This window comes from Taurulus bubalis (genome assembly GCF_910589615.1).
Source record: "Taurulus bubalis genome assembly, chromosome: 11".
NCBI lineage: Eukaryota > Metazoa > Chordata > Actinopteri > Perciformes > Cottidae > Taurulus > Taurulus bubalis.
This window is the reverse complement of record NC_136599.1, coordinates 9,297,745-9,311,246: the sequence shown is the minus strand read 5'-3', so window position 1 is coordinate 9,311,246 and position 13,502 is coordinate 9,297,745. Positions and strand designations below refer to the sequence as shown.

At 40.6% G+C, this 13,502-nt stretch overlaps 2 protein-coding genes across 2 annotated transcripts; both read right to left on the bottom strand.

Moving 5' to 3' along the window:
* Positions 1-441: 441 nt before the first annotated feature.
* Positions 442-3,764, bottom strand: ttpal (tocopherol (alpha) transfer protein-like; the record flags this gene model as incomplete). Its single annotated transcript, XM_079226078.1, has 5 exons — positions 3,543-3,764; positions 2,319-2,562; positions 1,914-2,107; positions 1,502-1,612; positions 442-720 (listed from the first exon to the last, which is right to left on the bottom strand). Exons 1-5 carry the CDS (start codon positions 3,750-3,752, stop codon positions 442-444), a joined length of 1,038 nt encoding a protein of 345 aa, XP_079082204.1. The 5' UTR covers positions 3,753-3,764.
* Positions 3,765-7,039: 3,275 nt separating this feature from the next.
* On the bottom strand, positions 7,040-11,842 carry hnf4a (hepatocyte nuclear factor 4, alpha; the record flags this gene model as incomplete). Its single annotated transcript, XM_079226077.1, has 10 exons — positions 11,740-11,842; positions 10,596-10,770; positions 9,947-10,041; positions 9,425-9,531; positions 9,174-9,329; positions 8,600-8,687; positions 8,339-8,491; positions 7,980-8,216; positions 7,675-7,797; positions 7,040-7,182 (listed from the first exon to the last, which is right to left on the bottom strand). Exons 1-10 carry the CDS (start codon positions 11,825-11,827, stop codon positions 7,040-7,042), a joined length of 1,365 nt encoding a protein of 454 aa, XP_079082203.1. The 5' UTR covers positions 11,828-11,842.
* Positions 11,843-13,502: the final 1,660 nt, after the last annotated feature.

Genomic DNA, 13,502 nt, shown 5'->3' with positions numbered 1-13,502 from the left:
AAGGACTGTGAATTGTGTCCCCATTAACTTTAGCACATTCGGAAAAGATCCTTTAACAGCCAGTATGGACAAGAGGACGGATTTCATTGGGCAAAACCTGCTTCAATGTACATATGGGCGATGGATATATTTTAAAATGTGACCCTATTCTTTAAGTGCCAGAAATAACTTCACAGGAGAGCCACCAATAAGGACCAAACATGTATCAGCTCATGTCATAGGCCCCTTTGCTTGAGCCTGCAGCTGCCTTGGAACCATGATTAAATTCTGGGCTACATGTAAACTACAATAGACTATACACCTATAGAAGTGCTGCTTAGTTAGTAAAATAAATCATGTATACTATTGTCAACTTGCCCTGTAAAAGTCTACACACTTGTTTCAAATGAAACAGAAAATGTCCTCTCAGTGATGGGAGTGTTTGCATGTATACAGCCTGCATCAGTAACAGTAGTAAAGTTGCGAGCGCAGCCCCCTGAAGGTGTCGTCATCCTGCCTGCTGGCCTGCGCTCCTTCAAAAAGCATGGAGTCTGGGAGCACCACGCCCTCTAGTGGATCAGGCTGGCAGAACTCCACTATGAATTCCTCCTCGCAGTCCAGCAGCACTCTCAGCCACGCACACAAGTCCAGTTGGCCCGCAGTGCCGCCGTACTCCTCTGGCAGAACTGACGGCGGGATGTTCCGGTGCAGAGAGCGCAGGTCCGAGCCGTGGAGCATGTACTGTAATAGGAGACGGCACAGGTTCAGATACCGATACAGTCATCCGTCTCATTATATAAAGTGGCTATGATCCATCAACTTCATGACATGCCATAAAGGTGTCACTCATAGCAATGCACCCACAAAGAATTATCACCCATCTTTGCAGTTCCTCTCAATTCGCTAAGATTCTTTCAGCTCATTGCTTTGTTTTTAGAGTCCACAACGTTACGTTTTCAGTTCACTCTCATTGCGAAGTTTTCAGCCACAGCAGGCAGCTGTTTTCAGTAGGAAAGCTCAAAATATATACGATGTGCTCAGCACCAAACAGCAGCCTGACAGAGTTAGTGGCTAGCTGGTGAACAGAGTGGAGCATTTAGCAGCGAAGGGGACAGATATTTCTTATTCATAATTAAAATGAACGCTAATGTTGCTCTGTCTCTACTGGTTGTGTAAATAAACAGTCTGTTAAAACGTCTGCCATATTGTTAAATTAAAAAGGTGATAACATGTCAGCATTATGCTCATAGCTTATTTCCATTATCCCTAAATAAATAAAAAACAGTTACTGCCAGTTTAAATTAACCCAAAGAAAGCCCTTACGAGAGATATAAGAACATACAGGGTTTGAGTTCATCCCCCTGAAAAGAAAATGCTTGACCTTCATTTTCACAGATGAAAATAGACCATTATTCTGGAGCAGAGGGTACAGATAAAAGGGAGGCACACGATTGAAAATAATCCTTTGTTTAAAACAAAAGAGACAAAAAAAAAAAAAGACAAATTCAAGGATAATAGTTACCCTCTCTGCCATCTTCTCCTTCAGAAAAGGCTTAATAATAGCAAAGATGCCTTTGAAAATCCTGGGTTCATTTATTATGTTAACGGCCTTGATTCTGATTGGAAACCCATCCTGTGAATTAAAAGAGAAACCGCATTCAGAACAGTCACAACTGGGGCTTGTCAAACATTTCAAATGTGTTTTGTGTTTTGTGTAAATATTACATTCTCTGCAGTCACAACAAAACTCAGTCAGTGCTAAAGAGCCACTGTTGTAAATGATAAGGTTTGTTTATCACGTATCTCAACATCGTTACTCATATTTATTGCTGTCATAACATAGAAATTTTTTTTTTAATGCTGCATTCATATATCTATTCCGGAAAATAGTTATTTGCTGATTTCATATTAAAAAGTGTTTTGCTTGTTTTTACCTGGAGGATGCTCACAACTTTTTTGGCAAGGAACGGGCCTGGATTGGAAGCTTGGGACATGCCCACTCCGCTGTAGTCGGCTAAGATGACAATACCATTCACCTGCGTCTCCTCCGGCTGGATCAGCTTCTCCAGAGTCAGATAAATGGCCCTGACATTGTCCACAAATGGATAATCATTTGGTTTCCATTTTCCTGTAGAAGGAAATTGAGTTTAGTAATCATACATCATGGGTCAAGCCCATCCTGGAAGAATTAGTCAAACAGTATGTACTTAGAGTTTTGGAAAAATACACTTAGTTTTAGGTCTACTAGATAAAATGATAGCTAAATGGAAAACAGCCATTCTAAAAATGTTTGTTCATTATAAAACTGCTGAATTGAAGCAGATGACGCTGATGCCAACCTGGTCGGAGAAAGAGGATGTATCTCCCGTTGGGGTCCGGCTGTGGCAGGACTGTGAGGAAGCCCAGGTCCAGGACGTGTTTCACTGTGGACGGCTTCAGGTCCTGGAAGACCTCTGGCCAAGCCCGACGGCCTGCGTGGTAGTTGAGCAGCAGCTGCAGAGCTCGGTCATAGTCAAACTTCCTGGCCCGCAGGAAGCGCAGGAGAAAAGTGTCGTCGAGGCGGGTCCTGAGATTGGGCTGTTCCTGCGGAGTGAGGGGGGAATATGAGCTCAGCTATGACATACATGCCAATATAAAGGGTGAGCCTGGTGATATTTTGTATTTGTCTTTCTTCTTAAAACAAGAAAAGACCAAAAATAGCAATGCGTTGGTCCTACTGACATAGTGTCTGTGTATTTAAAGGGGTGACATTGGTTCCTTGATAACAATAAACATTGAGAACTGCATTTTGTTTTGAGTCAATGTGGTAAATACGGAAAGCTAAAATGCCCAGCTGTTTTACAACATTATTTTGCCTTTTTTTTTTTTTTTTTTAAACAGTGTATTTATGTATGACACATTTTTAAAGATGCACGTCTTCAGTTACTGAAGCGTATGGGCGTGGGGCTGAGAGCCACAGGCTGGTGATGTCGGGAAGTATTTCAGACAAAGTAACACATCTTTGTTGTTAATAACAAAGAAAACGGATTATCAACAGCCTTGCCTTTAAAATGTTAAGAGACAATCTGTCTTCTTCAGACAACACATTGTGATTGTTTTTAATGTAGACTTATCATGCTCATTTCAACGGCTTGTTTAAAAAGGCACAGTTTCGGAATATGAGCGTTTCTATACTTTCACAGTGTCATGTAGCACATATACCTGCTTTATCATTTAAAAAGAATGGTAATCTCACTTTTTAGAATATGAGTTTGTGTTTTATTGTATGCTTGTAATTCAAATAGTTTACATTCTGGAGATGTGTACAGTAATCATATTATACATTGCTGGCTTTTGCAAATCAGCTTGTTTGTCTTTTGTTGAATATATTTCCCAAATTTACATCTGGACAAGAACATTGCTTGCTTATGCTAAAAATAATAATAATATGTGAATTAAGAATTATAAGAATGTGAGTACGTAGTGTAAATTGTTTTGGGGGTTATATGAACTAAGTCTACCTTCAAATATAACTGGCACATAAACGTAACATAAATGAGACAGTTTATGTTTATTTGGAATACCTTAAGTATCATGTCTCTCAGTGCTTGGACATCCCGCAGACGCCACTCTGGCTTCTCCTGGAGCTCCTCCCGGGCTTTGTGCACCAGCTCAGGGGTCAGGGTGCAGGAATACATGGGTGGAGGAGGTCCAGGGAACCAGCTGTGCCCTGCAGCTGCTGATGGGTCATCTGGAGGAGACCTGAGATCGATGGACTCATGCTGATCAGCCATGGACTCACTGGGTGAAGCTGTTTGGCCAGAAACACACAAGAGGGACAAGAAAGACAATGAAAACACCAACAGACACTACCATTTTAGCTTTTGGCAGATGCCACACACAGTGGTGGAAGGTAACTAAGTACATGTACTCGAGTACTGTACTTAAGTAAATACGCTATAGATAAATATTATGCATAGATTAAAAACAAATATTGAATTATGTTACTCATCTAAGTTATTGCACCACACATCAACTTACAAAAACCACAAAAGCAGAACATGCAAACATGCAAAACAACTGTTTACTGATCAGTGTGTTCCTGCTTCAGAGGAAAACATTGTACTTCCATTACCTGACAGAAAGACTACATTGCAGATTAAGATGTCACTTACAAAATATAATAATTTAAATTTGATTCACTACCATTCTTTTCACTATCAAGCATTATAAATTGAAAGCTCCATCTTAAACAGACCTTAGATTAATTTAAGTAATGGTGTGAACAGTCTTCTGGTAAAAATCATACTTAATAGCTGCAGCCGAGGGACTCGCTGACACTAACATGCACAGGCAGCCTGTGTTATTTGATTTGCAACTGAAACCCTTTGTGTTATAAATGACTATGGCAAAAACGTACACAATTTGAGTTGCAATGGCAGAGTTTCTATATAATGCAGTCAATGAACCAGGATCTGTCTGTCCAATGCAGACGATATATTATGCGAGCTCATAGAGCCCCGAAGCTCCACCCCTGCTGCTACACTGAGGTCTGTGTAATTGTTTGTACAAAGTTTATTACTATTGAACGTGTCCAAACTGCACCACATTTGAAGAGGCTCTCCACAGGGTCCCCGTCAATACACCCACCAAGTGGGGAGTAGTTAGGATGAGCGCTTCCCGAGATATGCAGGGAGAACACGGGAGAGATGCTTTGCCTAGAGGGGATCTGAATACTTCCTCCACCGCTGCACACACATTCTTTACATCCATCAATATGTCTTAGCCTAAACTAAACAATTTATAGTGGGAATAAAACGTCCCTTGATGGCTGAAACGAGTCAGATCGTTCTCTAAAATACCACAAACATGCTAACTGCATGCATTTGTTAAACATAGTCAGATCCTAAAACTGAGTGGCTAATATAATCTGATCATAAGCAGAACCGAAGCGACACAACTAAAGTCAGAGTAATGGCTGAATACCAACCCAGATATGCGTTTAACTTGAACCGCCCAGGACACACATTAACGCCTTTTTATGAGCATGTATTGGCAAGAGATATAAATGTCATTCAGAAGCCGGAAAAGACCAGAAAAGTGTCAAAAATCACATCTGACCTGTTAGGAAAAATCCCTTTTCCGGGTAAAGAGATGGCGGTCTCTCATTGGTTCATATGATAGCACGTGACGCGGTGTCGACGCCCCGGAGAGGTTGAGCTTTGCGTCCGTGTTGATGGCAATGCTGCGTTCACGTGCCCCTCGTAACCTCGCCACTAAAAGTTTAACACAATTGACATTTTGTGTGGGTGTTTCTTGAGTCTCTAGTCTTTTTCTTTTCTTTTTTTTTTACATCAGATACTTGTTCAAAAACGTTATTTGAACAAATGTCTATCTGACGTAGACATATTTTACTGGCTAAAACAAAACTAACGCTTTTGTAGAGCCTTTTTTCTGCATTACATACATATTTTCATCAATAAGATACAAATATTCTAGTTAGTTTAGCTTATGTTAACTTTAATATCTACCATAGGGTGGATGTTGCCGCAATTTATTTGTGTGTGTGTGTGTGTGTGTATCAACTACATTTTAATACAGTAGATGGCAGAGTTTGCCTTCATATTGCTTAACCTGTATGCTGCATCCCTAAATGCTAAGTATGACGTCTTAAGATCTGTCAGTTTTTCCATTTAAAAATTCAAAATGAATTCTTAAAATGATCGTAACTAATGTATTCATATATATGTAATGTTGGGGTTTTAGTAGGAAAAAAACGTACTGTACTTGGTTACAGAGGATGATTTATCTTTGAAGCTTCCATTTTCTAACAGACCTCATGACACTCTATTAAGTATAAATGGAGCACATTATTAATATCTACAGACGTATTCGACTAGAATGTAGAAATAGATCCCCAAAGTCAAAAATCTCTCCCTCTCTCTCCCTCTCTCGAATCAGTGCTATCTATAATGATTTTATGGCACTTTATCAGTCTGAAGCAACATGTTGCATTAAGCTATCAGTGAACAAGCAGCACTGCCACGTTGGACCCTTTTTTCCCCTCCAGAGACTCCAATATGTGGGATTTCCTTAAGTAGTCAGAGAATGTGCAAACCCTTTCATTCCTCAGAAAAGCATAGATAATGTAAAATATGGTCTGCAGAAAATGCAATGTAAAAATAGATCTTGAGATTTATTAATTCATCTTCACATTGTAAGGCAAAAATATTGTCTGTTTTTGTAAAGCAGTACAAGTTATAAGGCACAATTTATTCCATCAGTTAAACCGTGACAAAGTACTAAACAAAAAATATAATATATATATTAAAAAAAGAAATACAATATGTTATTGGGAAACTTCCTCAGTGTGTCTGCCTGTGACTTTTATAAAGTGACACTACAGAGTTCACTATTTTTACCAAGGATTCCTTAGTGTAAATTTCAACGTTCAATGTTCAATTTAACTTATGTAATATGTATTTTCCAATATATACAACAACATATATTTTAGTCTTTTTACAGACTGTTTGAAAGCTGAACTCTGAAGTGATTTCTGTTAGCTTTGATAAAGACTTCCGGACTGAAAGTTGGCACAATTTCATCACTAATAAACATAAAATAAAATACTGTGCAACACTAAATACATGACAATGTAAGGCCTGTTGTAACATTCATAAAATACTGACATGACCCCACCACCATGTCTAACATGAGCCTTGCTGCACACACTGAGGACATGTGAAAAGAAGTGATGTTACCCAATAAAAAACGACATATATACAACAATTTACGTCTTTCTAGGCGTCGACTTTACAGAACAGTACAAATGGTTAGTTTGGATGCGAATAGTTTTGCTGTTGAGCTGTGGAGTTCAACTGCTGCTGCATGTGTGAACAAATATTTCCCTGAAGAAAAACAGCAATCTGCAAGGGACTAATTGCAGTTATATTTTCTTTATAATTAGCAACTTTATTGTTTCAGTCAAGTTAACAGCTTCAATGCTGATTATGTATGAACATACACACACACCTGGTTTAACACAATACAAAAACTGAAGGAATAAGGGTTCAGAGGATTGTTAGATGGCCTCTTGCTTTGTAATAGTAGGCTGAGGGATGGAGGTTGGCTGCTTGGGCGCGGTGGCTATGACCCCCTGAGCCAGTTTATAATGTTCTGAGCTGGAGGAAGTAGGCGGAGATGGGATTGGGCTTTCAGGAGTGGCTGAAAAGTAGAACACAAAGAAACAGGAGTGAGTTAGAGGGGAAAACTGCAGCATAAGTAGGTGTATATTGACCATTCTGTGTCTTGGGGCAAAGCAATTTTCAGATGAGGAATAAGCACTTTTGTGAAATTTCTCAGAGCATTAAACATGTTAAGAAAGAATAACAGAAGTTCTCTTTGACAAAATAAGCCAGATTAGTTTCCATAAAGAATTTAGAGGATTATTCTGCCAAGCCTGTTTGTCCTTCCAGCTACCTGAGGCTGCACATGGAACTGGGTGAGGGAGATTTAACCATCACTGGCAATTAAAGTATGATTTTAGTTCACTGAGATAAATTCTTTGGATCACACTGATCAAACTTGGACGGACAAAAATGTCCCAGTTTTCCAACTGCATGTGGCATTGAATGAACCTCAACATTTAAGCTAAATACAGAAAATCTGATCTTGATGCCACGACAGTTGTACTCCACATTTGTCTTTTGTACTTACAGATTTGACCGTTATGGATCGGCGTTGGGATGTTGCTGGTCACTATAACATTGCTGCTGAGGTGCTCTTGAACCAGGTGAGGGTGCAGAGAGTGAGGTGCGTGTGGAGCCTCATTGGCAGAACCTGAGAGACAAAACACATAAAAATACGGTCAATCTTAATTGACTACTGCCTATCTGACTCCCCAAGAATGACACATTCCTCTCTATTGTCTATATTCCTAATACACATGGATTCTGTATATTGAGCCAAAGGTTTTAAGATCAGAGGTCATGATTACTATCAAGTGATCTGAAAGAGCTCACCTCCGAGAAGCATTTCCTGTAGCAGGTTGTCGATCTTGGCCATGCCAAAGAGTTTGACAAACTGGATCTGTTCGATCATTTGCCAAGTGATGCTCTGTAGCGTCGGCAGCAGCAGAAGCAGCTCCCCGAAGCGGCCCCGGGAGTCGTACTGCCTATCGTTGATGTAGTCTTCCAGGCTGACCTGGACCTGGTATCGCATCCGCTTGATTTTTCCAGGGTCACTCAGACCTTTAGCATCTGTGAGCAAATAAAAGTGTTGTTTACAAAGAGAAGTGTTTTAATTCAAAACTTGTTTTATCTGTGCCTAGTGATATATTTTTTTGTGGCTTATACAATCCAAAATTGTTCAGTAGTAGTACCTGGGTCAAAGAAAACTATGGCTTTCAAGCAGGCATATTCATTGTCGTCTATCTGAAGCTCCTGGAAGGGAAGCACCAGTTCATCCAGGATTCTCACCGCCACCCTCCCAACCTCCAACTCCGGGCAGTTTCTGGGAATGATGTGGTCATTTCCTGCAGGAGCGTCACATTTTAGGCTTAGTGCAGGATGGGATAATGTTTTATGTGACAGGATTGGTCAATACGAGAGTGGGAAAATGTTACTTCATATATCAGTTTTACCTAACAAGAGGATGTCTTTGTAAAGCATCGACCTCTTTGCAGCGCCAAGCAAGAGGTGCTCTCCAGCATGAGCTCGCAGCAACGCCACCTGAAATACAGTGAATTCATTGACTTATTAGCTGTGTGATAATAACTTAATTTGACCGTTTCCCTTTCAAAAAGAAGTCTCCTTCGAGGCTGTCTGTGTAAAGTGAAGAGTGGAAAACCCTGGAGGAAGACACTGGCTCCCTCACTGATATAACATCAGCAAATCAGTTACCAAGGGCTGGTGATCACAGTGTTAATGATTCAGCACTTTTTTTAAAGGTGGGATATAACTTTAAAAACAGCTCATCATCTTCTAGCTCAGAATGAAATACATTAACCACGTTGGTTGAAGAGTTTTAGGTTTAAAGTAAAAAAAATAAAATCGTATCTCCTTTTTTCTTTCCTCCATTTTTCATTATTTAGAAGGAATACATCCTAGAGTACTCCTGTTCTCCTGCAGCCCATACTATGGTCTTAAGCAGACTGGTAGATGAGTGACCAGAGTGTCTATACAACTATGTGCACTGTGTCTGTGTGTAAGTCTTACCTGGTCATCCAGGGGCAGGTCACAGAAGGCTGGGATGTACTTGGCCCACTCCACCAAGACCAACAGCTGCTGTTTCATGGACTCACACACATCTGTGATGGCGGCGATCTTTTTAGTCCTTATGTCGCCATTCAGTATAGGAGCAGGGGAGGTGATCTAAGGCGATGCAGATGTGTAATCAGTTGATGCCTTGTTACAAGTGATTAATCACAGTTATAAGTGATTCCCAAACACGATCCAGTATGTCTTACCTGTCTTGACAGCACGTCTGCCTGGATGAGTGCATTGATGGATGGTAAACTGCTGTCTTCATAGCTGGATCTCCTGGTGCTGATTCTGTCTCTTTCATTTTGCACAGCTAAAAGCACACACAGATTTATGGTGTCATCATTGTTGCAGAAAAATTCCGAGAAAAATGTGCCATTTTCTTGCAACACACGGACATTTTCCCCATTTCTTTGTCACACAAAGATTGCAGGGTCATTTAAAAGAAAAATAAGTCTTCCAGGCTGTCATGTTTATCAGTATATGGCTATTATTGCCTGGAAATGTTTGCTCAGCATAAGCTGGTTAGAGACTTCAGCGCTGCACCGAGTGAACATTAACAAAGTACTACTCTCGTGGGTATTGCAACATTCAGTGAAGACAGCTCACACTCCGGCAGTGCTTTGCTGATTAAAAGGGAAATTCTCTTTTTTGTTTTTACAAAAACATATATATTGAGTTCATAGATTCAGTCAGTGTGCTTTAAACACATTTTAAAAAGCTCCCACCTTCTTTCTTCATGCCGGCTCTGAAGCATTTCTTCAGTCTGCAGTATCTGCATTGATTTCGCTTGTCTTTGTCCACAATGCATTGTCTGTTGAACCTGGAAAATGAGTGGATTAAGTTAGGTAGTCGTAGAACCCCAAAATACTCTTGAATGAGTGAAGCAATTAGAGCTGCAATGATTCCTCGATTCATTGACATTAAATGAATTGCCAACAATTGTATTGATCGAACAATCTTTTTTTACATTATTTTAAGCCAAGATTCCCACCTAAAATTGCTGTTTCCAGCCATTTATTTTCTTATAAACTGAATATCTTTGGATTTTAGACAAACAAATACAACTTTTGAGGTCAACTTGATCTGTGGGCAGACATGTCTCACTATTGTCTGACATTTCATAGAAAGAAAGAAGAATCAATTCATCAGGGAAAAGACCTGTTGATTAGTTGCAGTCCAAGAAGTCACTGGACTCCTTTTTTTGTTGTTGCAATATTCATAGCCAGTTTATTAAAACAACAAAGTCATGTTTTTCTTTGCGTCCCTTTTACTCACACAAACCCACACACATCAGTTGGATACTGGCTCCACTGGCAGGTTCACATGAGCAATGCTTTGCTTCAGTATAAATATGAGTTGCAGATGTGCCCTCACCTGCACGAGTACATGTGGTTCTTGCGGACGCTGCGTCTGAAGAAGCCCTTGCAGCCGTCACAGCTGGAGGCCCCGTAGTGTTTGCCAGTGGCTCTGTCTCCACATATGGCACACAGGCTGCCGGCCCCGAGGTGGCCGGTAGCATTCATGTTGGCGCTCTCAGCTGGTGAGGAGTCTGACACACACACAGAGAGCGAGAGAAAGAGAGAATAAATCATCAGCTTTTCAGACATGAGTGTTGTTTTTTTATAAAAGCGACATAAAGAAATGTGTTCACAAGTTCAGTAAATGTGACAGTTTGATTTAAGAAGGTGTGAACGGCTCAGAGTGAATGTAGTGATCAGCTCCATTGACGGCTGATCAAAACCAGCCTTCATGTTCATAAACCTGCAAGGATTTGTTACAGAGTCAACAGAGCATCATTGATGTTGGCTTGATTGCCTCTGAAAAAGGCAATCACTGGAGACAGTTTTCTTTTAAGTCACAGTCTCACAGTTATCAGACTGGGTCAATCAATCATAGAGCATGTCATGCTATGGATGTCAGGCTGACTCATGATGCATTGTTATACGTTTATGTAATAGAGTAGAAACGTGTCAGTGGTGAATAAGTTATGTTGTAAGTAATGTTCCCTGTGAAACTTCCTTTTTTGAGTCTCGTTGGGAATGTTAGAAGCGGGATCACAGCCAGACGACATGGGAGACTGCATATATAAATACGTTGGCGTCATTGTGAACCTGTTTTCTTCACTTTGGACTCTGTGGGAACAGACCGTTTGTAACAGGAGATGTGTGATCATAATACTCAAACTACTGCTTCATCAGAGGATGAATATCAATTTGGTGTAATCAATCAACCATGTGGCTTCCCAAACTGAAACAGGTCAAAATTGCTTCGACCAAATCACCTGAATGCATCGAGATGAGAGCAAAGTCTCGTAAATCAAAGTCTCTCAGTGTTTTATTATTGTGCTCAAAGGTGATAAAAGAAGACCACTGCACAGGACCATCCCTCTGCGTGTAGATGGACGAATGACCCCTTTTTATCACATCACGCAACAATTAACTCGGTCCTCTCCTGACCAAAGTTTTAAATCAGTAAAAGTTTCAAAGTGCAACCCTAGAGTTGCATATATGTGACTCACCTGTGCCCAAGGGGAGCATTTGCATGTTTTCGAACTCCAGTGTTGTATATGCTGGGTCCAGAGCCTCGCTGTAGTCTGCCATGTCCATGTCTGCCAGTGCTTTGGACAAACAAATTCTCAACTACCTGACAGTGGGACAGAAAGACTTGTCCAAGAAGCTAATGTGGCCCCCCCCCCCTACCCCTCCACCCCTCCTTCTCCCACTCTTCTCACACCCCCACACACCTCCACTAACCCCCCCCTTGCCTAGCTCCGCCCAGTAACAAGGTAGCTCCCTGGCCCAGTTGAGTGTGATGGGGACCTACTGGTGTCACAGAGGACACCACTGACAGACAGCAGAGCGCGCCTCTTTCTCCTCCTTCCCTCGTGCCGCTAACCAGAGGAGAGGTGGAGTGTCTCTCTGGTTGATGGTTAACTAGCCCCTTCAATGTTGAATCACAGGGTTGTTTTTTAGGGGGGGGGGGGGGGGGGGGGAGAGATAGCACAACTTTGATATCTGACGTCTTTTCTTGCCAATCCTTTGCCAAATCACTCCTCTGTCACTTCAAACCAGCTCTTTTTTTTCAACCAGCATTTTCTGAAGCATGCTGTTATCACCTGCACACACATTTACAGCGTCCATATCAAGTTATAAAGCAGCCAAGACCAAATGAAGGTGCAGCTTAGCTTCGAGTGTCTGCAGGGAGACAAAAAGTGATACGTGACTTTACTGAAGTACTTTACTGTGCAACCTTTATGGTGGTTTTACTTGAGTAATTCCATTTCATGCTATTTTATACTTATACTGCATTTCAGAGGAAGAGTTCACGACATTTATCTGAGAGCCATGGGCGGAGTACAAGACAATGGGCCACAACTTCTGAACATTATGCAGAACTCTCAGGTGTTAAAAAATACTTCAGTATTAAGTTAATATCTGAGATGAAGACTCTGTCAAAAAGCTTTCTGTCACTGCAGAGCCAGACTGGCATTCCTCTGTACAGATATTACACTAAACACTATCCAAAAAATACATGAAACTATCAAAGAAAACCTGAGATACAGGTAATATTTTCTGCAGAAAAATAGATTTAAGTTAATAATTGCATTGTATACTTTAATGAAATGTTACTGTAGCTTGAGTTAAACATTTTTACAAATGGAGCAAAACCCACAAGACATCCCAACGTTTAACTCTGTGACCAACATTCACTGCAAACGAACATAGTCAATGCCGACAGCTAAATTCACTTTGCAAGATGTTAATCACAACCCATATGATCAATTTACAACGTGTGAACCAGTATAGATAAAAAATACCCAACAATGCATAAAGTAGTTTGTTACATTAGAATGCTTCTTACACGTAAATGCCTTATACATAAATGCCTTATACATAAATGCCCGACTTCCTTTAAATTTTATTGCAGGACTTTTACCTGCAGCCAAATAGTTTGACACAGTGCTATTGATATGAGGTTAAACTTCTTCCACTTCAGGAAACCAACTAGCCAGATCATATCAGTCCGTCACATTCAGACCCACTTCCATGTATAATACGACGCTGGTAAATCTGAGTTAATTCCAGCATAATTAACAGAGGGAAATAACTCTTGCTAAAGCAAAGTGATGCCTTTATGTAAAAGACTTCATTGTTTGTGAAAATGGGCTGACCCAAAAGCTCAACTCTTGTTGCTGGAAAGGCAGCTGCATTTTTTAACTTAAAAAACATAAAGAGCCGAAACATTTCCAGGATCATTCGGCTAATGTGAAAATGTCAACAC